Source organism: Eriocheir sinensis, chromosome 9 (assembly GCF_024679095.1).
Source record: "Eriocheir sinensis breed Jianghai 21 chromosome 9, ASM2467909v1, whole genome shotgun sequence".
Lineage (NCBI taxonomy): Eukaryota > Metazoa > Arthropoda > Malacostraca > Decapoda > Varunidae > Eriocheir > Eriocheir sinensis.
This window is the reverse complement of record NC_066517.1, coordinates 17,816,600-17,844,099: the sequence shown is the minus strand read 5'-3', so window position 1 is coordinate 17,844,099 and position 27,500 is coordinate 17,816,600. Positions and strand designations below refer to the sequence as shown.

Sequence of the window (27,500 nt, the reverse complement as noted above, 5' to 3'; positions counted from 1 at the left end):
TGTTACCTGTATGAGATATGAACAAATATATATATATATATATATATATATATATATATATATAGAGAGAGAGAGAGAGAGAGAGAGAGAGAGAGAGACCTATCTACTTCGTTGGGGATCATGATCAGTGGGTCTCTAGTCGGACTAATTTTTTGACGAATTAAAGAGATGATTGCGTCCATTTCATTTATCGCTTGCCTTGATCTCCCGTGACGATGATGATGACGTTGATGACGATGATGATGATGACGAGGAGAGAAAGAGTAGAAGCAAGAGGAGGAGGAGGAGGAGGAGGAGGACAGGTGAAAAATGGAAGCAGTGAAAAAGTTACGTCATTGGAACGGCCATCAGAGAGAGAGAGAGAGAGAGAGTATTATGATTGCCGTTGTTAATATACTTTTCTTCTTATTATTTTGATGATGATGATGATGATGATAGAGCTGGTAAATACGATAAACCTATTTCCTCCTCCTCCTCCTCCTCCTCCTCTTTAGGTTGCCTCCCCAACGAGTTCGAGTGTGAGGAGTCTTGCATCGACGAGACGCGGCGCTGCGACACTTTCCAGGACTGTCCCGACGGCGCCGACGAGCTGAAGTGTGGTGAGTGTGTGTGTGTGTGTGTCGTGAAAGCATTTGTATTCTTGTTACCCTCCCCTCAACCACCCCCCCAGCCTCATCCCTAACTCCCCCACGACAACGCACCCTTACGCCCCCTTCACCCCTCCCCCATACGCACTCACTCACCACAACTCTCTCCCTTCCTTCAACAGATACCTACGTGTGTCCGGCTACCTACTTCAAGTGCAATAACCACTTCTGCGTGCCTAGCGAACTCGTCTGTGACTTCGATGACCACTGCGGCGACAGGTCGGACGAACAGCTATGTCGTGAGTACCCCTTACCTCAGAGAATGCGTGCATGTGAACGGGGGGAAGGTGAAGAGATGGATGGGTTGCAGAAAGGAAGAAATGGAGGAAAGAGGAAAGAGTAGATGATTGAAGAGGTAGAGAGATAGGCTGGAGAGATTGGGACTAGAAGGGAAAGGAGGAAAGAAGTGAAAATGGATAAAAAACGAAAAGGGGAGATGAATATGTAGGTGGATAGACGAAGGATGTGACGAAATGTTACGAGTGGAAAAAGAAATATGATGAAATGGACGAAGAAAGGAGGCGCAAACGTTCTGAAAGGAAAGAAATGACACGGAGGGAAAAAATAATGAACGGAAATAGAAATGTAAAAAAAAAAAGATAGGAGTGCAAAGAAATTAAGAGAGAAGCAAGAGAAGGATACGTAATTCATGAAGGTGAGGGAGAGAAGGAAGGAACAGAGAAAGAATAGGAGGGGCAGGTGGTTCGTGGAAGAGGTCGGACAGGTGGGTGGTTGGAGCGCGGGGTAAAAAGTGTGAGATTGAAAGGGGCGGGGTGAAATAGAGGGTTGAGGAATATAGGCTTTGCAGGGAGAGGTGGAGAGGCAGGTGGAAAGGACACGAGTGGGAGGGGAAAGCCGAGGTGTTGTGAAGGAGAGCGGTGTTTGGAAGGGATTTGCATGACAAGAACGAGAGAGGGAGAGAGAGAGAGAGAGAGAGAGAGAGAGAGAGAGAGAGAGAGAGTTTAAAAAAAAAAGAGGGGAAATCAGTCGAATGTTTTAAAAGCGAAAAATGAATAAAAATTGGGACGGAAAATGGATTAACAGGCGAGTACTTTAGTGTAATAATAGAAATAATCAACAGAAAGACTTAGTTGTATAGCGAAAGAGAGAGGTAAAGGACGAGAAGAATAAAGATAAAGTTAATCAAGTTCAAAGGATGGTACATGATAAAAAATGGAATGGAGGGATGGAGAAGTACATAGAGGAAACACAGTGAAGAACCATCAACTTAACTTCGCATTTGTGGCAAGAAACACATATACGAACACACCTGTCTACCTGTTAATCTCGTATCCGGTTCTGATCTGTAGGTGAAAGAAACTGACCGAAAAAGACGAGAACAGAATGAAAGAAAAGAAGAAAAAAAAAAACCCCAGTCAAATCGAGAAGAGAAGGAAAGAAAAAAGACAGGCAAATGAAATAGGACCAAGGAGACCGTGATGAAAGGGGATTGAAGGTGAAAATGGGAGTTAATTAGTGAGATTATTAGAGAAATGGGAAAAAAATGAAGCTATTGGAGAAAGATCAGGTGGAAGGGAGCAACACTACCCACGCCCAAAATAAAGAGAGAGAGAGAGAGAGAGAGAGAGAGAGAGAGAGAGAGAGAGAGAGAGAGAGAGAGAGAGAGCAATTTGGCTAGATTAAGTAAAGGTAAAGCGATAACAAACGTAATATAAACAGAAATGGAAGACGAAAGGAAGGAAGAAGGAAAGAAAGAGGGAATTAAGGAAAGAAAGAAAAAAAGAAAGAGGGAAAGAAATGAAGGAAAGGAAAAAGGTATTAAGGAAAGAAAGAGAAAAAGAAAGAAAGAGGGAGAGAAAGGAAGAGGGAATTAAGGAAAGAAAAAAAGAAAGAAAAAGGGAAAGAAAGGAAGGAAAGGAAGAGGGAAAGAAAGAAAGAAGGAAAGAAAGAAAGAGGGAAATAAAGAAAGAGGGATAGAAAGAAAAAAGGGAAATAAGGAAAGAAAGAAAGAAAGAAAGAGGAAAAGAAAGGAGGGAAAGGAAGAGGGAAAGAAAGAAGGAAAGGAAGAGGGAAAGAAAGAAAGAAGGAAAGAAAGAAAGAGGGAAAGAAAGAAAGAGGGAAATAAGGAAAGAAAAAAAAGAGAGGGAAAGAAAGGAAGGAAAGGAAAAGGAAAATAAAGAAAGAAGTATAGAAAGAAAGAGGGAAAGAAAGAAAAAGGGAAACAAAGAAAGAGAGAAAGAGAGAAAAAGGGAAATAAGGAAAGAAAGAAAAAATGAAAGAAAGAAAGGAAGGAAGGAAAGGCACCACACAGTTGAATACCCCATATTGTGTTCATCCTTCTCCTTCTCCTCCTCCTCCTCCTCCTCCTCCTCCTCCTTCCCCTTCCTGCATTCATAAACAAATATATTATTCTGAATCGTAATTAAGGTCTGAGGAGTGTGTGTGTGTGTGTGTGTGTGTGTGTGTGTGTGTGTGTGTGTGTGTGTGTGTGTGTGTGTGTGTGTGTGTGTGTGTGTGTGTGTGTGTGTGTGTGTGTGTGTGTGTGTGTGTGTGTGGTTTTACCTTACCCTTTCCCAAACATTTTTTCCCACGTGTTCTTTAATACTCCGTCCAAGGCGCCGTGTAGGTGAGAGGAAGAGGCTTAGTGGCCCGACTAGGAGTGTAAAGAGGATTGTAGCTCGCAAGAGAAAGTTCGAAATGCTGGCTCTTGTCGATCGAGGGTGACGGTGTTGCTGGGGCTTTCTCGTGCGGCCAAGGAACGGCAGCGCGACGTGTTATGGTCGGTATCATTAGAAGCCTCTGACTCTCACATCAAGTACTTCCAAAGGCCGAGAAAGAAATTAATCGGGTTCTAAAGAGTAGTTTTGTGGGTTCATGTTATAGAAGCTTTGTCGAACTGCCACCAGGGTCATAAAAGTTCAGGTGTAAATGCACAGCAACTTTAACCTGGTAGCAGTGCGGGTCATGTTTCTTAAAGGCCCCTCTAAGCGAGAAAAATGAGAAAAAATCATCACTCACACAAACCGTTTCATAATATATATCAAAGCATTTGTGATCAGTTTATGTATCATCTATTTTGAGGGGTTTATATCATGGCACAAATTTGGCCCGTCGCTGCTACACGGTAAAGCCACAAATTTGGCCCATCGCTGCTACCGGGTTAAGAAAGCCTTGTCAGATATGTGAGCTTGGGCGTTGAACTGCTTAATAATATGGTCCTATATCACTGTCTGTCTTCTTTCTTCTTTAGGCCCCAGCAGACGTTATCCTAACCTATATAAAACTAAGGACACTAAACAAATCTATACAGAACTGATGATGTTACACTAATCCTTAAAAAAAATATCTAAAGGCGCTATCCTCACTTATTCAAAACTCAAGACTTCTTCCTCACCTAAAGAAAACTAAATTCGTTATCCTAAGCAATGCAAAACTTAATTCGCTATGTTAATCTATACAAAACTAGACGCATAGCATTCGGAGAGTGCACACCTCCGCCAAAGATCGTCCTGAAAATTGGTATGGGCATCAACTGTGATCCTATGCATCATATGGAAGCATATGTTTCGAAATTTGATGAAATTCTATTTTTTTTTAAACGTTGACCTTGGGCGAACTTTTCGAGGTCAAGGTCAAAGGTCAAGGTCATGCAAGGTGCATCATATGGAAGCATTCGTTTCGAAATTTGATGAACTTCTATATTTTTTAAACTTTGATCATGGGCGAACTTTTTGAGGTCAAGGCCAAAGGTCAAGGTCAAAGGTCAAGGTCATGGCCATGCAAGGTGCGTCTTTCCATGAGCTACAATATGAACCAAGTCTGAAGTCTCTACGATGACGAGAACCGAAGTTATGGCCAAAAATATGTGAATCTTACGTTTTGTGCGGCCTTGACCTTGACCTTGACCTCTGACACACAAAAAAAAATAATGGGTTTTATTCTGGATGGACATGAAGCTTCCCTGAAAAATTGGTTGAGATATCCGCAAAATTGTGCACAGGAGACTGTTAACGAACAAACAAACATACTGACCGGACCGAAAATATAACCTACTCAAACTTCGTTGGCGGAGGTAATAAATAAAGAAAATAAAAGAAAATAATGATGTTACCCTAGTTCATACAAAGCTAAATGCTCTATCCTGAATTATAGTATCTAAAGACGTTATCCTAATCCATACAAAACTCAAGACGTTAACTATTCCCTACAAAATTAAAAACACTTGTAATTTTTGTGTTTCGTTTACGTGATTTTGTGTCCTTTTTTCCTCCTTTTTCTTGGAAATATGATGCTTTTTTATTGTCTAGTTTTTTTTCCTATTTCTGTCTGTTTCTTGTTTGTCATTTTTTTCTAATCGGTTGTTTTTCGTATATTTATTTTCTTTGTGCTCTTTTGCTTCTTGTTTTCTTTTCCAATTTTCATCCTTTCTTTTATTTACTCAATGATTATCAACGTTGGCAGACTGAAATAGGAGATAAAAGAAATGTGTCAGTTTACTTTACATATTCCTTGCGTGCAATTTTTATATAAACTTCTCATGTTCTCTCTTCTATTTTTTAATCTTTCTTTTAGTTACTCATTCATCATCAACGTCCTCCTCATTTCATACACCTTCCTCTATAAACTAAAAGAGAACGAGAGAAAAGGAACACAAGTCAGGTTACGTTACATTTTCCTCGCGTGTTATATATTTAAACTTTTAATGGCAAACTAATCATAAGCGACCGTCAGTTTTCATCGAGTTTCACGGTGCTGCGGATGCTCCCTCGGGCGTGGAATGACGGGCAGATGGCAGCATGGGCAGGAGAAGAAGGGAGGGAAGCGTGCACGAGAAAGAAAACGGGAAAAAAAAGTTGCATGGGTTCTAATAAGCAAGGAAAATAGAGTTGAAGATTAATAATAGTAATACTGAATAGACGAAAATAAAACAAGATGCATTATTCATAGCTGTGATGAATGAGGAAGAAAGAAAGAAGGAAAGAATGCCAGCACAGGTGGGAAAGAAAGAAGGGAAGTGTGTACGAGAAAAAACGGGAAAAAAGGAGAAATAACAATAATAATATAGAGAATAAAGGAAAACAAGATTCATTATTCATAGCTAGAGGGCAACCGGCACAGGGGGATAAATTAGTAACGTAGGAAAAAAGAGGAAAAAAGAAAAAAAAGGGAAAATAAATTGCTTGCCTTTTTTATACTCATGGAGAATTGAGAAAAAAATAGCGATAATAATAATGGAGCAAAAGAAAACGAGATATATTATTCACAGATGGAGGAAAGAAGCCACAAAGGATAAATGAGGAAGAAGAAAGGAAAGAAAGAGAATGGCAGCACGAGTGAAAAAAAAAGGGAGATAGGAAAGAGTGTAGAGAGATGAATACCTGTGCATGCTTTTGATACTAGTGAAAAATGAAGGAAAAATAATAATGATGATGGAGAGAATAAAAGAAAACAGGACATATGGAGGAAAACAGACTCAGGACAAACAAGGAAGGAAGAGAGAAAAAAAGGGAGAATGACAGCACGATGAGAAAAAAAGGAAAAGAGCGTAGAGAAAAAGATACGTTGCAAGATTTTTATTACTCATGGAGGAAAAAAAGGAAGTAAAATAACAGTAATAATGGAGAGAATATAAGAAAACAAGATATATTATTCATGGATGGCCACTCTGCTAAACCCTTTTTTTACAGAGGCAGTAATCAGCGGGCTCTTTATCTCATTATGCCTTTTTTTTTTCCCTTGAGCTGCTTCCCACACTGTAAACAAATGAAGGAAAGCTGGCACATAGAATAAATGAGGAAGAAAGAGAGAAAAGGGAAAGGGAAAAAGAAGAAAAGAAAGATTGCAGAAAAAAATGTGCTTCCCTTTTATTACGCATGGGGAATGGAGGAAGGGAATAGTAGAGAGAGGAGAAAACAAGAGACATTATTAGTAGCTGGAGGGAAACCGGCACAGAGGAATGAATAGGGAAGGAAGAAAGTAAAGGATGCAACTCGGCTAGGAAGAAGAAGAAATGTTGGATGCCTTTTGCCACTTGTGGAGAATAGAGAAAAATACTGAAAATAATACTGGAGAGAATAAAAGGAGACGAGATACATGCATAGCTGGAGGAGAGCCGGGACAAGGGGATAAAAAAGGAAGGAAGAGAGAAAAGGGATGGGATTACAACACGAGTAGAAAAAAAAGGAGGGAGGAAAGAGTGTAGAGGATAAATGTTGCAGTGGTCAACGTGCCTGGCTACCACTCCGCGGGCTCGGGTCCAAATTCCCAGCTGTTCGCCCTCCCTTTCGGGCTGGTCGATAAATGGGCACCTTAGAAAACCTGAGGAAGGAAAACTGTGCCAATCCCGGATTTTACATCGGCCCGCGTCCCACCTAAAGCTCAAAGTGCCAGCAGTTTGGAGGTGAGCACTGCAGCCACGCGAAGATATAACTTTACCTTTCACCTTTTATTACTCATGAAGACTGGAGGAAAAATAATAATGATAATAATGAAGATAATAAATGAAAACAAGATACGTTATGCATAGCTGGAATAAGCCGGCATAGGAAAGGAAAGGAAAGAGTGCAAAGAAAAATATGATTAACTTTTATCAATTACTCAAAGGAAATGGAGGTAAAATAATAATAATGATAATAATAATGGAAAGAGTAAAAGAAAAAGATATATTACGCATAACTGGAGAAAGCCGGCATGGTGGGACAAAAAGAAGGAAGAGGGAAAATGAAAGAATGACAGAACGGGTGAAAAAAAGGGAAAGAAGAGAGTGTAGAGAAAAAAAATAATAATAATGGAGAGAATAAAATTAATTAAGATATAGGTAGCTGGAGGAAATCCGACACAAGAAAGAAAATAAAATAAAGATAAAAAAGAAAGAAAAAGGAGAGAATGACAGCAAGGATGGGAAAAAAGGAGAAAGGAATGAATGTTGAAAAGAAGAAGAAATTGCATGACTTTTATTACTCATGAAGACTGGAGGAAAAATGAAAATGATCATGGAGAGAATAAAAGAAAACAAGATATATTGTTCACAGAAATTACAGGGAAGGAAGAAAGAAGAAGAAAAGAATTACAACACGAGTGGAAAAAAAAGAAAGGAAAAAGTGGAGAGAAAAGGAAGCGAGGAAAGGAGAAAGTATGGAGGCAAAAAAAACACACGCTTCATGCATTCTATTACCCACGAACAATGCAGAGAAAAAAAATAGCGGAGTAAATAAAGGAAATAAAAGGAAACATGATACATTATTCGTAGGTGAAGGGCAACCGGCACAGTGGGATAAATGAGGAAGGAAGAGATAAAGAAAGAAGAAACAAAGCAAACAAAGCCACCTCGCGCACACAGACACGAATGAAAGCAAACAAAGATAAAGCAACCCGCGTCTCTTGTTATTCCCTATGGAGGAAGTGGAACCAGATGGAAAGATACTACACACACACACACACACACACACACACACACACACACACACATTGCTATTTAAAGGGAGGGAGGGAAGGAAGGAGGGAAGGACACAGTGAAGGAAGGGGGGACAAAGGAAGGGAGGGAGGGAGGGGCATAGAGAAAGAGAAAAGGAAGGAGTAACATAGTAAGGAAGGGAGGGAAGGAGGGACAGAGGGAGGGAGGGAGGGAGTGGGGAAGGGAAGGAGGGACTGGGTGAGGGAAGGAATGCACTGCAACACTTCGCGAAATAGAAGAAGGGGAGGAAGGAGAGAGGAAAAGAGGAAGGGAGGGAAGGCAGTGCTCTCCCTTTACCACAATGAAGGAGGAAGGGAGGGAGGGAAGGAGGGTGGAAGGGGGACAAAAAAGAGAGTATAAGAAGAAATTAACTGAGGCCTTGCACGCACCCTAGACCGTGGAAGGAAAGATATGGAAGGCTTTTAGTGGATTTAGGTTATGCCGAAAAAAAAAGTAAATATTGATCGATGACTAACTGAAAGGATATTGCGCGTTTCTTTCTCTGAGTGTAAAAATAATGAAGAAGGAAAGTCACAAAAGGAGAGCCCAGGTCGCTACATCGTATACGTCAGGTCGAAAAAGAAGACAAAATGAATAAGTAAATGAAAAGCTCGATGACTAAATGAAAATATGTTGCGTTAGTTTGTTATTCAGTCAAGAGGAAGGTATCAGGACACCGCTTCTCACGCAATTGACTGTTCTTTTGGCCACCTCTTCGGATTCGTTACAGCGAGTAGCGGGCTTTTTTTTATTGTTTCCTTTTATTGTGTGCCCTTGTGCTGTCTCCTTTGCTGTAAAAAAAAAGATAAAGAATCAAAAAGAAAAACCGCAAGAGGAGAGTCCAGGTCATTACATATATATCAGGTCATAAAAAAGCCAAAAAGAATAAATAAATGAAAAGCTCGGAAGCTAAATGAAAAGAGATATTGCGCTCGCTGTGTTTCGCATTGTGCAAGAAAAATAATGAAAATGAAAACAGTGATCTTCGTATTTCACGGCATAATGAGAAGAGGCAAGGCAGCACAAGCTGGTAGAGGATAAAACAATGGACGTTGGAATTGGCTGGGAGGCTGCCATGGTAACGTCTTTGAGCATTGTGGTGATGGAAAAGAGAACGGCAGTCTCTTTTGGGGTACGTGAAAAATGCGCAACAGCAAAGCGATAACGAAAAAATAAAACAGCAGTGAAAACATGAAAAGAATGTTAATGAGGTTACGGTAATAAACGATGTTGGAGAGTTTCCAATATAAAAAGAATGTGGAATGCTGTAAGCTTTTTTTTTCTTGTGCTGTATTTTGGTGAAGCGCTTCTAATGTTGTAGTACGAGAAGGTGCTTGAAATGACTGCCTATGTAAAAAGAACGCAGACTTCCATTTGGTTGTAGTTTTCTTTTGCTGCATAGTGAAGTGTCTCTGTAGTTATAATACGAATCGGAACGTAATAATATCCAAAGGGAACTTCCAGCACGCAAATGATGAATAAACGAGGATCGATAACTAAATGAAAAGAAATATTGTGTTCAGTTTCTTGCTCAGTGTGTGCGAGAAAGAATCATGAAGGGAAACAGCAAAATTAGAGTCCAGGTCGTTACATAGAACGTATTAGAATTTAATGTGGTTGTTATTTCCTTGCCCTAGTTAATGAAGTGCCTCTGAAGTTACAGTACGAAAAAAGGTCGAAAAAAAGCCAAAATTAATAAATAGATTAATTGATCGGTGACTAAATGGCCCACGGCATTGTGTAAAAAGGGGACCAGTCTTCTTCTGTTTGCTGCCAAGAAGACATTATTTTGTGGGAGGAACGTCATGTCATAGTAATCTATTAACTAAGTGTCCCTATGGCGCCTAGGAGGCTCTCAGGAGATTATATGTCAGTCGCACATGCTCTCGTGCTATATTTTTCTGTATTATTTTCCTCAGCGCACCACTTACACAAGATAGGCAGTTTTTATTAACACAAATGTACACAAAAAGATAACATTTAGCATAACAACAAAGTCTCAGTATATCGCCTGCCACATTCAGCTCCAGCAGACTGATCAGAAGTTTTTCCAGTAAAATATTCACTTGATTACCACTAACTTTTCAGCGGCTGCAAACGAAAGCGTGTTACGGGCGGAGCGTTATCTAGGTGGTGACGCGGTAAACTCTACGGACGCAGCCAACCACGTTCACATTACTCAGCGACTCCCAAGAAGGACAATGCGAACACCAGTCAGAACACCATGAAAGAAATACCTGATCAAATTTTATCAGAAACTTTCGTGTAGCTCTGAAAGTACGAAAAGTATGAAAGAAATTTGGAATCAACTTTTAATCAGAGCAAAGAAAGAGTGCGTGAAATGTTGAAATGGAGTCAGATGCGAAATACTGTGACGGGTTTCTCTCTCTCTCTCTCTCTCTCTCTCTCTCTCTCTCTCTCTCTCTCTCTCTCTCTCTCTCTCTCTCTCTCTCTCTCTCTCTCTCTCTCTCTCTCTCTCTCTCTCTCTCTCTCTCTCTCTCTCTCTCTCTCTCTCTCTCTCTCTCTCTCTCTCTCTCTCTCTGCAATCGAAAAAAGATGCATTTTCAATTAGGTGGATCAGAGAGAGTCACGGATGAGGAGCATAAATCTCAGCATGCTCACGTTTTTACTAATGGCGTGTCCTATGGAATATGCTCTCTGTATGCCCACGCTGCTATTAAGGGTACGAAGGGTTTCCACATCCATTTGGTGCTCGAAAAGTGATAAAAGTGAAAAGAAGAGTGGGCGCTGGGAGGGAGTTTTAGCAATTAACCTGCGATTCAGTTTTCATCGTTTCGTAGTTTGAGAGGATGATATTACAGCTTCCCGGGCGAGTCCAATTACCGCGACGTAACCAAACCGTGATGGGCGGATGATAGCTCTGCGTGTGTGCATGTGGGAGAGCCGAGGGGATGGACGGAAGAAAATAGAATGAGTTTATGGCTGGTTAGCTAGTTGGTTAGAACTTTGTATAGTTAGTTTGGGGTTAGCTGTGGCGAGTCTGTTTGTATTACGTGGTGTTGATGATAATGGTGTACCACTACCACCTTCACTACTACTACTACTACTACTGCTACTGCTACTACTACTACTACTGCTACTACTACTACTGCCACTGCTACCACTTCTATTCAATTGATATATCTCATTTTTTTGGTCCTCTTCACGTGGTTTAATTGAAAAGAGAAATATCAAATTAAACGTAACGCAATATGCCGCGTGTGTAATAGTGAAACTTTAAAAAAAATCATAACTCTCATTCCTTTCATTTACTTATTATTGCTCTACATTTTTGCTGCCCCACCCACACACGGCAGCTTATGTATTTATTTTTATTTTTATTTCTTTTAAGTTGTGGAGGTAGGTCACATTCGCATATTAGCTTTGCATTTTAATTAATGAGACTGTATAGAAAAGTCGTTATCGAGGTTAACTTAATGGAATGGTATTTGCTGGCTTACACACACACACACACACGCACACCAAAAATTTCACCGGTATTACTTCGCTGAGAGAGAGAGAGAGAGAGAGAGAGAGAGAGAGAGAGAGAGAGAGAGAGAGAGAGAGCGAGAGAGCGAGAGAGTACTACACGCATATGTTCGTTGTCATTAATTTAGCGGGATGATTTTTTTTTTCTTATTTTTTCGTGTCGCTCCCAATTCCCGGCGTCCTCAAATCCTCTCCGCAATATCCACGCCAGGGAAGCATTCGGTCTCGTGGGTCGCCCTTCATTATGAACCGCTCTGTCCAGGGCCGCGCGAGGCTGGAAAAAAAATACACAGGGTACATTCTTGGATGCGGCGGTGGTGGCGGGGGGGGAGATTAAGGGGAGTGGTGTGGGGGAGGTGGTAGTGGTGAGGATGATGTAATATGTCAGAGTATTGCTGCATCTGGAATTAATCTGACTCCTGCGAAGGTTATTATTGCTGCTACCACTACCACCACTACTACTATTTCTTCAACAACAACAACGGCAACAAATAACAAGAAGAAGGAGAAGACGACGAAGAAGAGAGGAAAAAGAAAGAGAAAAAAAAAGAGAAAGAGAAAATTAAAAAGACGAAGAAAGAAGAGCAGGAACAGCAGAAATATGAACAACAACAAGAGCAACAACAACAACAACAACAACAACAACAACAACAACAACAACAACAACCACTACTACTACTACTACTACTACAATAACCACCCACCCAAAAAAAAATATATATATATAATTGGGAGAAACTTCATAACTACCTTGGGCTCGTTAACTCCGGGGCGTAATTGACCTGTTCGCCACTACCTGAGGAAAGGAAGTCTTGTAACTCCCTCTTCACCTCCAGATCCGGAAGGTCAGACCGTGGCTACAGGTTATTCGCTTTTCCTTGATTGTCGTTGAGTTCCTTTATGACCTTTCCACCCTTTCGTCATCATGGAGATATCATTTTCTCGCTCTCTGTGTGGCAGATTGTAATGAACTTGCTGTATCGATAAAGAGACTATTTCGTGTCATAAATTTCCTGATGTAAACATGTAGTTTTATCCCAGTGGTAGATGAACGCGCGCACACACACACACACACACACACACACACACACACACACACACACACACACACACACACACACACACACACACACACACACACACACACACACACACACACACACACACACACACACACACACACACACACACACACACACACACACACACACACACACCAATAATTTATATCACATCACTTACTCTTCATTTATCCTTGCTGATTCGGAAAAAAAAGAACAATAATTATTGAGCTTCCTTGAAAAGCATTAATGAACCCCTGATGTGTTAATTAATTCGAGTGAAAGGCGAGCAAATTGAAAGACTCGATCCATGTGTAAACTATTTAGGCAACTAAGGTGAGAGACGCTCAGGTGTCAACTTACCTGACCTTCCCTGCAAGTGCTGAGCTGTGTCAGTATTTAATTAACCTCATTCTGCACGGATTTCGTCTCTTGAGGGTTCTTTTGCACCACAGTTCTCTTCGCAACTCTCTCTCTCTCTCTCTCTCTCTCTCTCTCTCTCTCTCTCTCTCTCTCTCTCTCTCTCTCTCTCTCTCTCTCTCTCTCTCTCTCTCTCTCTCTCTCTCTCTCTCTCTCTCTCTCTCTCTCTCTCTCTCTCTCTCTCTCTCTCTCTCTCTCGTTAGGCGTGGTTTTGGAAGCATTTTTTCTCCCTTTTATTACGAGATAAAAATGAGGTTTAATTCACTATTCCTTTGTCTCTTTGTTTCTATTTCACGGTTCTCTTCGCCTCTTCATCCTTGTCGCCTTTCTTTCTCAATAGGAGAGAGAGAGAAAGGGAGTAATGTGTGCGAGGCGTTGATTGTGTTTTTCTCTTTTCTTTTATCTTTTCCACGGCCTTTGTTAGTCTCTCTCTCTCTCTCTCTCTCTCTCTCTCTCTCTCTCTCTCTCTCTCTCTCTCTCTCTCTTTTTCGCTTTGTTTTGTTTACCTTGTGTTTTCTTTTGTTTGTTCTCTTCGTTGTGCTTTTTCATCCTCCTTTCCGGCTGTTTCTTTCTTTATTTGTGTTGCTCTTAATTTATTTTTCTTTCCTCGTTTGTTCGTACTGTTTTTTTTCCTTTCCATTGATCTCTTTTTTTCTTTTTTTCTTTCTTTCTTTTTTTTTTTTTTACTTTTAGGCTATATCTCGTTACTTTTTGTCCCCTCTTCAGTTGTTTTGTTTTTTTATCGCATTCTTCGTTTCCGTTTCGCTTTTATTTTTTCGTTTCCAGTTACACACGGGATTGAAAAACATTGCAGGAGTGTTGGATTCCCTCACTGAAAAGCTCACTCTTTCAACTCAGCTTCTCACTACATAAGCTGAAGATGACGATAAAACCTCGAAATCTTAGGTCAATTCAAGTCAACATTTTACTTGCACCTAGTTTTTCGTACCGACCCCAGAAAAAAGAAAAAAAAATGAACTGAAGTATGATTTTTGCTCCATTTCACACGTTTTCTTTCCGTAGATCAACGCTAGAAATCCGATAAAGCTCTAGCGATGTACTCCTGCATTTGACACGTTGATACCAGGTTAGGAAAGGAAAGGATGCTAGGTTCTTTCTCCTCTTTATCTCTTCAACTCTCCACTCCTCTGGCACTCTTTATCCACTTGTATAGTAATCTGGTATTCTCTAGTCATCTCCCAGTCTCTTCAACATTATGGAGGCAAATTATATGTTCTTCCTCTATCTCTCCCTCTGGCTCATGTTCTTCCTCTATCTCTCCCTCTGGCTCACTTACTCGCTCGTCAAGAAAATAATCAAGTCCCCTCTAGCCATATCCCAGTCTCTTCAACGTCAAGGACACAAGTTATATGATCCTCCTCTATTTCTCCCTCCGGCTCACTCTATTTCTCGTTAGGTGAGTAATCTAGTCTGTACTTTTTCGCCTCGTTTCCTTGCACTTCAAGGAGAGCTAGCTACGTCCTTCCTCTGTATAGTCTTTTACGATATTCTAGTCCTGTCCTCTCTTGCTCACACGTAAGAAATGAAAAAAATAAGCTAATCTGCCCTTTATCTCTTCATTTCCTCATACACTTCAAGGAAAGCTCGCTACATCTTTCCTCTATGTATGTAGTCTTTATTAATTGATCATGTCCTCTCTTTCCCACATGTAATGGAGAATAGCTCAGTCTCTCCTCATCCACACCACTCAGAAAGACTTAGACTGGTATTATCAAACGCTACGGATTCTTTTTACCACTATTTTTAAGACCAGGGAGGAGCTACGTCGGTTTGTCATGAGTGTTTTTCCCGTTCACAGCGCGGAAGCCTTGCAAAACTACCGCCAGGCTCATGAAACGACCAATGGAAACCCCAATAACTTCCGTGAGAGCCTTTTTTTTATAAATATGCATTAATGTCCCGAAGAGTTTAATAATATGGACCTTAAGTATCCTCGCTCCTGCTAATATCCACGTAAGAGGAGTAATATTAAAGTCTCTACCTGGCTTCATAACACGTACAAGAAAGTAATCCTGTCTGTGAGCCAGTTTCACGGTCCATCACATCTGCTTTGTAATCGCCCAAATCAAACTCTTCAACCTTCTACACTCCACAATGGTTAAATTTGGGCGGCTTTTCCGATACCCTACGCCCCTGTCCACCCAGCAGTGAATGGGTACCAGGTATTAATCGAGGGTTGTGTCCCGTCTCCTGTGATCTGTTCCGTTTTCCTATAATTCCTTCCCCTTATGTCTCTCTCCAGCATATGACCACAGATGTTGCGCCGACTAAACGAAACTTTCCATCCTTTTTCCACAATGGTTAGGTTTTCGATGCAACACCAGATACGCAAGAGATTTCGAGTATGGTTTCCTCTTCCTTAGCTTAAACCTGAACGCAAAACCCTACACGAGGAATTTTCGAAGTCCTTGGTATTGGTTTGGAGGCTTAGGACGGCATTACAAGACACTCTCGCTTCTCACATCAGCTATTCTATAGGTCGAAGAGGGAGTCAGTTGGGTTCTAATGGGTGTTTCCTGAGGTTCACGGCACAGAAGAAAGATCGCACTACCACCAGGGTCATAAAACTACTCCTGGAAATGCCCACAACTCCTACGAAAGCCTTGCCATATATGTGTTCTTGGAGGCGAAATGTCTTATGATACGACCCTTACTAACGTCCATCATGGCGAACTGTGTAAGTGTCCCTGTGTCTCATCCCTCGCACACTCGATTAAGTTAGGCTCATGCTCCGCCTCACTCCTCTCCTCGCCCCGCAGACCATCGGAAGTGCTGGAAGGCGGAATTCGAGTGCGCCAATGGACAGTGCATCAGGCCCGGCCGAGTGTGTGACGGCGTGAGACATTGCAAGGACGGCACGGACGAGGACAGGTGCAGCCCAGGTGAGAGACAGATAGATAGATAGATAGATAGTGATAGATAAATAAATAGATTGATTGACTGACTGACTGACTGACTGACTGACTGAGAGAGAGAGAGAGAGAGAGAGAGAGAGACTAGATTTTTACACATGCATCTATTTCATTTCAACGTTTGAACTTTAGCCGAGAGGATACGGTCCAAAATTTTAAAAGGAAAGTTCTCCTTCTTGAGATTCTTGATGGAAAAGGACGAGGAAGACATGAATGAGTTGGAGAAGGAGGACGGAGAGAAGGAGGACGGAGGGGGGGGGGAGGAAGAGGAGGAAGAGGAGGAGGAGGAGGAGGATGGGAGGATGAGAAGGAGGAAGAGGAGGAGGAGAGAGTGAATAATGACGATATAAAGGTACAGAAAAAGTAGAGCAAAAGAGCAAGAACAATAAGACGAAAGATAAGTTAGACAAAGAACTTCAAGACAGGAGTGGAGAGGATATGAAGGAGAGAGAGGAAGATAGGAGAGGAGGAGGAGGAGGATAAAGAAAGAGTAGCTCGGAACTTGACGATGTTGAATGGACTGTCCAGAAGAGAACAAACAAGAGGAGAAAGAGAATGAGTGATGAGGAGGAAGAGAAAGTTAATGAACGGGATAAACAATTAGACATAGCGATATATTCAGTTAATTACTTGTTCGTTTGTCCAATTATTTATGAGAGAGAGAGATGTATGTATGTATGTATGTATGTACTCGTATGTATATATGTATATGTATGAACCCACAAGACCTTTTTTTTTATACCGCTACAGTCTTCTATTCATGAACGTTACTTTGTGTGTGAGTTTTAAAATTTGTATGTGTACCCATATAAGTTTTTTTTTTTTATGTGTGTGTAGTTCGTGTGCGTTCATGGACGTTTGCGTGTGTGCGTTTCAGGGGACTTCGCCGTGTGCGGGTCCGGGTCTCGCGTGCACCGCTACTACTGGTGTGACGGCTGGCCGGACTGCGCTGACAACCACGCCGACGAGCTGCACTGTGAGGCTCCAGAGTCATCATCGTCCTCACCATCACTTACTATCACCTTCACTATCACTCACTATCACTCACTTTCATCCTCACTATTACTCACTATCACTCACTGTCACCGTCACTATCACTCACTATCACTCACTATCACCGTCACTATCACTCACTATCATCCTCACTATTACTCACTTTAACCTTCACTCTCACTCACTATCACCTTCACTATCACTTACTATCACCTTTACTATCACTCACTATCACTCACTATCATCCTCACTATTACTCACTATCACCTTCACTCTCACTCACTATCAGTCACTATCACCTTCACTCTCGCTCACTATCATTCACTATCACCTTCACTATTACTCACTAATACCTTCACTATCACTCACTATCACCATCACTATCACTCACTATCATCCTTACTATCACTCTCTATCACCTTCACTATCACCTTCACTATCACTCACTAACACCTTCACTATCACTCACTATCACCATCACTATCACTCACTATCATCCTTACTATCACTCCCTATCACCTTCACTATCACATTCACCATCACTCACTATCACCTTCACTATCACTCACTATCACCTTCACTATCACTCACTATCACTCACTATCACCTTCACTATCACTCACTATCACTCACTATCACCTTCACTATCACTCACTAACACTCACTATCCTCCTTACTATCACTCACTATCACCTTCTATCACTCGCTATCACCCTCACCATCACTCACTATCACCTTCGCTATCACTCACTATCACCTTTACTATCACTTGCTATCCTCCTCACGATCACCCTCACTATCAATCTCTGTCATGCCCCTTTTCACCTTTCCTTTCATTCTCACTATCACCCTCATTATGATTCTCACTATCACTTACTATCATCCTCACTATCACCAGCACGATTATATTTATTCTCAACCTCCTTTTACATCGCTATCTCACTATCATTCTATTATCCTCACTATCATTCACTGTCATCCTCACTATCACCCTCACTATTACTCTCTATCATTCTCACTATCACTCAATATAATTTTCACTATCATTCACACTATCGCCTTCACGGTCATTCTTGCTATCATTCTCATTATCATTTTCACTATTAACCAAACTATCACGCTCACCTATCATGGTCATTATCACCATCATTTCTTACAGTCTGTCACAGCACTTTGCCGTTATTTTTTTATTTTCCATCGTCACTATCATCTTCGCCATCACCCTTCTCCTCGTTTTCGTCCTCGTCCTCCTCGTCCTTGTTCTCTTCCTCGTCCGCGTCCTCTTCATCGTCATCGTCCTTCTCGTCTTCGTCCTCCTCCTCCTCCTCCTCCTCCTCCTTCTCTGCCACTCAGCAAAATCCAGTTATTTGTTATAGGTAATCCTGCTTTCAATCTGCATGTCAGTTCCAATCTTTTGTATGGTGTGTGTGTGTGTGTGTGTGTGTGTGTGTGTGTGTGTGTGTGTGTATTTTCGTCTTTCCGCCTCCTGCACTGTCCTGTAATTTGCTCTCATCTCCAGTTGTCTATTGTCATTGTTTTTGTTTTTATTACCCAGTCCTAGCTATCCCTTTCCTATCCGTCAGTTTCTAAATATTTAAGCATTCCCTTGTTTTGTTTTCTCTTGGTTTTGTGTTTATCTTCAATTAAGTGCGTTTTGCCTTTCTTGCTGTCTATTCTCAGTTCCTTCTTTTCTTTTCTTTTCTCTTTCAGGTTTGGCGTTCCTGAGTTTCTCGTAATTATGACTTGATTTTTATTAATACTTTCTCTTGTATTTTTTTCTTCTTCTTCTTGGTATCATGTTTGTCTTCATTCACGTGTGTTTTGCTATTCCGTTCTGAGCTCGCTGTTTTCCTTTTCTACTTATTTATTTCTGGATTGGCGTTCCAGTTGCTAACTATCTTGCAATTAAGACTATATTTATACATTCCCTTGTTCCTTTTCTTTTTCCTCTTGGCATTGTTTTACTTCGCTTACTTGTGTTTTGCTATCTGTTCTGAGTTCGGTTTTTTTGTTTATTTTTGGTTTTGCGTTCCAGTTGTTGAGCTTTTTTTCTAATTAAAACTATATTTTCTTTTGTTGTATATTCTCAAGTACGCTTCTCTATTTATCACTTGTAAGACGGGTCCGTGTGCGTTTCTACGTTTTGGTGGTCTGTCATCATCTGGTTGTCCTTTCATGTTTAATTAAATGTAGCCCAGATCAGTGTTCCTGGTAATCTTCATTCGTCCATTGCAGCTTTCTTCTTTTGGAGCGCGTATTCTCCACGTTTCATATTTTCCCTGTACTATTCATGTTTCGGTCAAGGGGTTGGCTCTCAAGGAAAATATACATCAGACGAAGGTATTTTTAACGTTTACTCACATATGAATAAGGTTTTGATGAAATGTGTTTGCCTTTTTATTTTGGCGTAGTCTCGCTCCACTCCCACTTCAGAGAAATATAAAAAAAAACTTGCTGGCCTCGGTTTTGCAAAATAAGCAAGTCTTTTCAACGTTTTCACAGTGAGAGTAGAAAGAAACTACGGCGAAATAAAAAAATAAAAAATCTCCATCAATAGAACGCTGTTGAAGTGAAACAAAACACTGCAACATGACTCACCTTTCATCGCCTCCGTAAATATTCCATACTGATGAGTTTTTTTTTTTAACATGAAAAAAAAAATACAAGTAAAGAAGAAACAATTGACTTGGAAAATACACAGCTCTACAGAGGAAGAAAAACTGCAATAGTTAAGTGAAGATTGCGATTATTTTCTCTCTCTCTCTCTCTCTCTCTCTCTCTCTCTCTCTCTCTCTCTCTCTCTCTCTCTCTCTCTCTCTCTCTCTCTCTCTCTCTCTCTCTCTCTCTCTCTCTCTCTCTCTCTCTCTCTCTCTCTCTCTCTCTCTCTCTCTCTCTCTCTCTCTCTCTCAGACACACACACATCTTTTTAAAACATTTTCCTTTTTTATCATATTTTCGTCGAAGTTTCCTTGTCTGCTGACTCTTGCTTCCTTCCTGAATAATATTTTCTCGTCCCTTCAAAGTGTTTCCTTTTAGTGTGTTATCGTCGACCCTTCCTCTCTTAATTACCTTTTTTCAACAAGTTCGGGCTGGCTGGACTTTTTCTTGATAGCCTTTGTTTTCCTTTTAATCAATCACATTTTTCTTTATTTTTTTGTTATCATGGGTGGCTTTTGTTTTAGATATTGATTACTCTCTCTCTCTCTCTCTCTCTCTCTCTCTCTCTCTCTCTCTCTCTCTCTCTCTCTCTCTCTCTCTCTCTCTCTCTCTCTCTCTCTCTCTCTCTCTCTCTCTCTCTCTCTCTCTCTCTCTCTCTCTCTCTCTCTCTCTCTCTCTCTCTCTCTCTCTCTCTCTCTCTCTCTCTCTCTCTCTCTCTCTCTCTCTCTCTCTCTCTCCTAGGAAGACACACAGACACACGTGTTCCCCTTCCACACGTGTGCTCTCTTCCGTCAGTGCAGTGTATTTTTTTTCTTTCTACGATCGATTCAGTCTCTCCATTTACACTAGTTATTCTTCATGATTTTTTTTCCTTCCATCGGGTCTTTCGGCACCTTTCTCTGCAATCCATTTCGCTGCTATTTTTTTTCATTTTTATTCCTTTACTCTATTTTCTGCCGCTCTCTCGACCTCTCGTTTCTCTCACTTTCATCGTTATCTTTTTTTCCCTCTATATCGATGAATTTCCACCCTCCCTTCGTTCCTGTTCTCTCTCTCTCTCTCTCTCTCTCTCTCTCTCTCTCTCTCTCTCTCTCTCTCTCTCTCTCTCTCTCTCTCTCTCTCTCTCTCTCTCTCTCTCTCTCTCTCTCTCTCTCTCTCTCTCTCTCTCTCTCTCTTTCCGGTCTGAATAATCACTATCAAATCGTTCCCGGCAGTTATATGTCTTTTTTTCTCTTTTTTTTTTTCGTCCCCAGGTTTTGTCTAATCCCTCATTCTCACATTTTTTTCTATTTTTTTCCAAATATTTTTTTTTCTCGTTGACGTGTTTCTGATGTGTTACTTGTTGTTTTTTTTGTTTTTTTTCGTCCTCTGTTGTCATGTGATCCCTCCACTTAACGTTTCTTTATATTATTTTCCTGAATTTATTTGTTATTTTTTTCTCCCTTGTTACCCTACTCCTGTATTTTTTTTTTTTCGTTTCTTTCCGTCACTTTTGTTTCCCATGTGTCAATAAGTTCGTAGTCTGTTTGAAGTTTAAAATGTTTCGCTTTCGTCTGCCTGTTGACTCACTTGTTTTTATTTATTTTTACTCATTAATTTTAGCTTATTTTTCTTTACTCCCTAAGTTGCCTTCATCCGTCTTGTTTTTTACTTCTCTCATTTGTTTTCTTTGCTCTCTCACTGACTCCTCTTTATCCACCTGCTGAGTTGTCTTCATCGGCCTGCTGACTTGTCTTCATCCACCTGCTGAGTTGTCTTCATCGGCCTGCTGAGTTGTCTTCATCCACCTGCTGAGTTGTCTTCACCCACCTGCTGAGTTGTCTTCATCCACCTGCTGAGTTGTCTTCATCCACCTGCTGACTTGTCTTCATCCATCTGCTGACTTTTCTTCATCCACCTGCTCATCTGTCTTCTTCCACCTGCTGACTTGTCCTCATCCACCTGCTGACTTGTCTTTATCCACCTGCTGAGTTGTCTTCATCCACCGTTGAGTTGTCTTCATTCACCTGCTGGCTTTTCTTCATCCACCTGCTGAATTGTCTTCACCCACCTTTGAGTTGTCTTCATTCACCTGCTGACTTGTCTTCATCCATCTGCTGCCTTTTCTTCATCCACCTGCTCAGTTGTCTTCTTCCACCTGCTGCGTTGTCTTCATCCACCTGCTGAGCTGTCTTCATCCACCTGCTGAGTTGTCTTCTTCCGCCTGCTGAGTTGTCTTCATCCACCTGCTGAGTTGTCTTCATCCACCGCTGAGTTGTCTTCATCCACCGCTGAGCTGTCTTCATCGACCGCTGAGTTGTCTTCATCCACCGCTGAGTTCTCTTCATCTACCGCTGAGTTGTCTTCATCCACCGCTGAGTTGTCTTTCATCGACCGCTGAGTTGTCTTCATCCACCGCTGAGTTGTCTTTCATCGACCGCTGAGTTGTCTTCATCCACCTGCTGAGTTGTCTTCATCCACTGCTGAGTTGTCTTCATCCACCGCTGAGTTGTCTTCATCGATTGCTGAGTTGTCTTCATCCACCGCTGAGTTGTCTTCATCGACCGCTGAGTTGTCATCGTCGACCGCTGAGTTGTCTTCATCCACCGCTGAGATGTCTTCATCGACTGCTGAGTTGTCTTCATCCACCGCTGAGTTGTCTTCATCCACCGCTGAGTTGTCTTCATCCACCGCTGAGTCGTCTTTATCCACCTGCTGAGTTGTCTTCATCCACTGCTGAGTTGTCTTCATCCACCGCTGAGTTGTCTTCATCCACCGCTGAGTTGTCTTCATCCACCGCTGAGTCGTCTTTATCCACCTGCTGAGTTGTCTTCATCCACTGCTGAGTTGTCTTCATCCACCGCTGAGTTGTCTTTATCCACCTGCTGAGTTGTCTTCATCCACTGCTGAGTTGTCTTCATCTACTGCTGAGTTGTCTTCATCCACCGCTGAGTTGTCTTTATCCACCTGCTGAGTTGTCTTCATCCACTGCTGAGTTGTCTTCATCCACCGCTGAGTTGTCTTCATCCACTGCTGATTTGTCTTCATCCACCGCTGAGTTGTCTTTATCCACTGCTGATTTGTCTTCATCCACCGCTGAGTTGTCTTCATCCACCGCTGAGTTGTCTTCATCCACTGCTGAGTTGTCTTCATCCACCGCTGAGTTGTCTTTATCCACCTGCTGAGTTGTCTTCATTCACCTGCTGACTTTTCTTCATCCACCGCTGAGATGTCTTCATCGACCGCTGAGTTGTCTTCATCCACCGCTGAGATGTCTTCATCCACCGCTGAGTTGTCTTCATCCACCGCTGAGTTGTCTTCATCCACCGCTGAGATGTCTTCATCGACCGCTGAGTTGTCTTCATCCACCGCTGAGTTGTCTTCATTCACCGCTGAGTCGTCTTCATCTACCGCTGAGTTGTCTTTATCCACCTGCTGAGTTGTCTTCATCCACTGCTGAGTTGTCTTCATCTACCGCTGAGTTGTCTTTATCCACCTGCTGAGTTGTCTTTATCCACTGCTAAGTTGTCTTCATCCACCGCTGAGTTGTCTTTATCCACCTGCTGAGTTGTCTTCATCCACCTGCTGAGTTGTCTTCATCCACCTGCTGACTTTTCTCTATCCACCCTCTGAGTTGTCTTCATCCACCTGCTGACTTTTCTTTATCCACCCTCTGAGTTGTCTTCATTCACCTGCTTATTTGCTTTCATCCCCATGCTGAGTTGTTTTCATCCACCTCCATACTTGTCTTCATCCACCTCCTGAGTTGTCTTCATCCACCTGCTGATTTTTCTTCCTCCACCTGCTGACGTTTCTCTCCCATCCTGCTGAATATTCTCGTCCTTCCTTCCCTCCCTGGCGGTTTCGTGCTCAGCCAGTCCGCCACCAATTTACATATTAAGTCTTTCTAAACTTCCGCGTCTTATTTAATTCATAAGTCTTTCGATTTCTCTTCCTCAATCTTCTTCAATACTCTCCCCGGTGAAACTTTATTATTTTTCTTGATCTGTTTCTCATTCACTTATATTCTTTTTTTTTCTTTTTTCTCTACCTTTAACTTTTATAGACATATTTACTGCGGTATAACTTCCTACAAGCGTTCCTTTCCATATTCTAATTCAATTTTTGCGACTTACCATTTTTCCATTCGGGTTCTATTATTTTTGGTATGAGTGAAGGATATTGTTCACTGTTAAATTCATATCCCTGCTTCCTGTTTTCCTTCTTCCGAAAAAGAGATCTTATATTTGTTACTACTGCGAAGGAATAATTGGTCTCTCAAATGCAGACAAAATACTTTTCCTTCCGCTCTTCGCTTTATTTCCTCTAAAACTAATATCAGCAGTTTTTCGTGGTTCTCCCTCACGTCCCCAGTAATTAAATCCTCCTCCTGCCCTCCTCATAACTCAGTCATCAGAGTTTCGATGCTCCGAAAAGTTTGCCGCCTCGCCTCACCCCACGTCTCGCTGCCGCCAGGTGGAGCGTGCGAGGCGGGGCAAGGATTCAGGTGTCCAAGCTCGCGGTGCATCCTGGCCAGCAACGTGTGCGACTCCTTCTGCGACTGTTTGCCGGACTGCTCCGACGAGGCCCACTGCTCCACAGCTCTGTACACGCGGCGCGACGGTACGTATACACACACACAGCAAACATAACCAAGCTTATACGTAAAAATATCTTTGCTTTTGCTCTGGGATATTTTTGTATGTGTTGTTTTCGTGTGTGTGTGTGTCTGTGTGTTTGTGTGTGTGTGTGTGTTCGCTTCAGATTACATGTTCCCTCGTCTCATGCATTTCAATAAACTTTTGCTCTTTTTTCCTTTTGTACCCCTACACCGACCCTTTTTCTCTCTCTCTCTCTCTCTCTCTCTCTCTCTCTCTCTCTCTCTCTCTCTCTCTCTCTCTCTCTCTCTCTCTCTCTCTCTCTCTCTCTCTCTCTCTCTCTCTCTCTCTCTCTCTCTCTCTCTCTCTCTCTCATCCTTAATTATTTTTGCTTGTACATCGGTGTTTTTCCCCTTCGTTTATTTTTTTCGTACGCTCATGTTTTCCGGTTCCTCTTTTGCCGCGGCATTTGATTTCCTTCCATTATTCAAAAGATGATATTCCTTGCTCGCGGCAGAAAACTGAATTGTGGTGTATTTCTCCCTTTCCCTCGTTTTTCAATTTCAATATGAAGCCCTTTGACGCTGGAAGTTTGCCCCCCCCCCCACACACACACACACACACACACACACACACACACACACACACACACACACACACACACACACACCGCTCCGGTTGCTACACCGCTCCGGTAGCTCAATCGGTTAGAGGCCCTGCTGCAAGGCTTCACGGTCAAACAGGCGGCGGTTCGACCCCCGCTCAGGACGGATTCTTTCCGTTGACTAGGAGTGGTTACTGTTCCCCCTTGAGCAAGGGGGATGAGGTGTGGGGTGTGTGAGGTCCTGGCAGTACCCAGAGATTGACGATAATGAGCATGCACTTGCTCGTGTCGGGAGGGTACCTGGTGGCGAAAGCGAGTCCAACTCGTGATCAGGCCGTGGTGAATTTTACACACACACACACACACACACACACACACACACACACACACACACACACACACACACACACACACACACACACACACACACAAGTGTGCTAACTTCATGGAAATTAAAACTTTAGGGGTGTGACCAATTCATTAATGTTGCAACTTTGGCGACTTTCTTCCTGTCCTGTGTGTGTGTATGTGTGTGTGTGTGTGTGTGTGTGTGAAATTCACCACGGCCTGATCACGAGTTGGACTTGCTTTCGCCAGCAGGTACCCTCCCGACGTGAGCAAGTGCTCATTATTGTCGATCTCAGGGTACTGCCAGGACCTCTCACACCACAACCCCATCCCCCTTGCTCAAGGGGGGACAGCATGGAGGTATTAAGGGGGACAGTAACCACTCCTAGTCAACGGAAAGAATCCTGCCTGAGCGGGGCTCGAACCGCCGCCTGTTTGGCCGTGAAGCCTTGCAGCGCGGCTCTCTAACCGATTGAGCTACCGGAGTGGTGTGTGTGTGTGTGTGTGTGTGTGTGTGTGTGTGTGTGTTTCATTTCTGTATTTCTAAAGCTTCGTCGGGACTTTGAATTTGCTCCTTGCTCCGCGTTCTGGAAGCAATTTCACGCATGTTATCAATTTTGTGGTGAATTTTGGTTTATTTAGGGTTGCATTTATTTAGGTATATATTTATGTATTAATTTATTCATGTATTTTATTGTTTTTCTTCATTTTTGACGTTTTATGTGTATCATATTATATTGTCTTTGATGAAGTTCTGCTTTTGTTAACTTTTTTTTAAAGAATTCCAGCGCCATTTTCTGCATGTCTTTACGCTTATATTTTTATTTATTGCAAGTCCTTTAAAAAATTACTTCTATGTCTCTTTTATCTTCCCTTTCTGTTTCACGTAGGCGATGCTTTCAATTAATAACTGCTTTCATACCAACTTCGCATTGCAATATCGCTCCGGGAGTCCTCTCTTACCTCTTGACTTTCAGCTTGTATTTCTTTTTAACATTTATTCAGTCTTTTACTCAATCCTCTCTATTCCAATCTTCCTTCTTTATTTTGCTTCTTTGTTCCACCCATTTTTCCTTCGCTTCAGTCTTCAGTCTTTTTTCATTTCTTCCTTCTCTTGTTTTTTTCGCCTCTCCTTCCTTTCAGTCAACCAAATTAACGTCAAAATAGTCAGCAGGTACACTAATCAGTCAATCCAGTCAGTCAGTCTGATTTTATTTCTTGCTTTCCTTCATTTGTTCTTTTATTCCTTTCTTCATTGCTTCCTTCAGTCATTTCTTTTTTTCTTTCTTCCTTTCTTCCATCATTCCTCTCTTTTCTTTCAGTTAACTAGTCAGGTGACCCCCATAAAAGCTACCCGATAAGCCAGTCAGTTAGTCAGTCAGGTCAGTTAGTCAATCAGCCAGTCAGTCAGTCAGTCAGTTAGTTAGTCAGTCAGTCAGTCAAACAATCAAACAAGGCAGCGTTTCAGTCAAGTTTATCCAACAGCAAGCCGGTCACTCATCCCCCAAACAGCCATACAATCAATTACTCTCTGCCGGACAGGTGTATCCAGGTGTGAGGTCGGGGCTGCCCTCACCTGCCTCATGGCCAGTCAGGAGCGATCACGGGACAGGTGCATCGCCAGCCAGCACATTTGTGACGGGACGCGGGACTGTCACAACGGCCAGTACTACAACGACGAGTTTGGATGCGGTGAGTGTGCGCGAGCGAGGCAAACATCGAAGGAGGAGAGGAAAAGGGAGTGCCTGCGTCCGTGAGATGGATTGTTTGCGTGGGATAAAAGCTATAAAGGCAGATGAAAGGTCGTCATATTTGTCTGTGGAGGGAAAGGGTTGAAGTTTAGGGGAGTGAGTGAGAGAGTGATAGAGAAGGGGGGAATCAGAGTTAGTATAGGAAAGCTGTAAAGGGAGGTGGAAGTGTGTCATGCGTGTCTGTAGAGGGGAATGGCAGGAGTTTAGAGGAGGGAGGGAGAGATGGGAGGAGGTAGGGTGATATTATTGAGTACGAATAAGGGAAGGAATAAGGCTTAGTATAGGAAAGGAAGTGATGAAGAGAATGAGAGTTTAGAGGAGTGAGTGAGTAAGGGAGTGAGGTTGGGTGATAGTATTGGGTATAAGTGAAGGAAAAAATGACTTAGTTTAGAAAGGAAGAGAGAAAAAGGTGTAAGCTCAACGGAGGGATGAAAGGGAAGAATATTATAGAGTGTCGAAACTCATAAGTTAAAGAATGAGTGTAAGTCAAGAAGAGAACAGAGTGAGGAAGGAATAAAGGATGAATATATGATGTATAGAGTTTAGTATCCGAGTGAGTGACGGGTTAGGCTGAGTCAAATATATGTGAAGGAGTATGCAAATGA

General features: G+C 42.0%; 1 protein-coding gene across 1 annotated transcript in view; it reads left to right on the top strand.

The window, feature by feature from the left end:
- The window catches only part of LOC126996293 (G-protein coupled receptor GRL101-like), a 222,614-nt gene that overhangs the window by 113,443 nt on the left and 81,671 nt on the right, over positions 1 to 27,500 (top strand). Inside the window, exons 8-13 of the mRNA XM_050856670.1 lie at positions 495 to 599; positions 770 to 886; positions 15,812 to 15,934; positions 16,842 to 16,940; positions 24,071 to 24,217; positions 26,687 to 26,836. Coding sequence (XP_050712627.1) covers positions 495 to 599; positions 770 to 886; positions 15,812 to 15,934; positions 16,842 to 16,940; positions 24,071 to 24,217; positions 26,687 to 26,836 — 741 coding nt within the window. The remainder of the gene's footprint in view (positions 1 to 494; positions 600 to 769; positions 887 to 15,811; positions 15,935 to 16,841; positions 16,941 to 24,070; positions 24,218 to 26,686; positions 26,837 to 27,500) is intronic.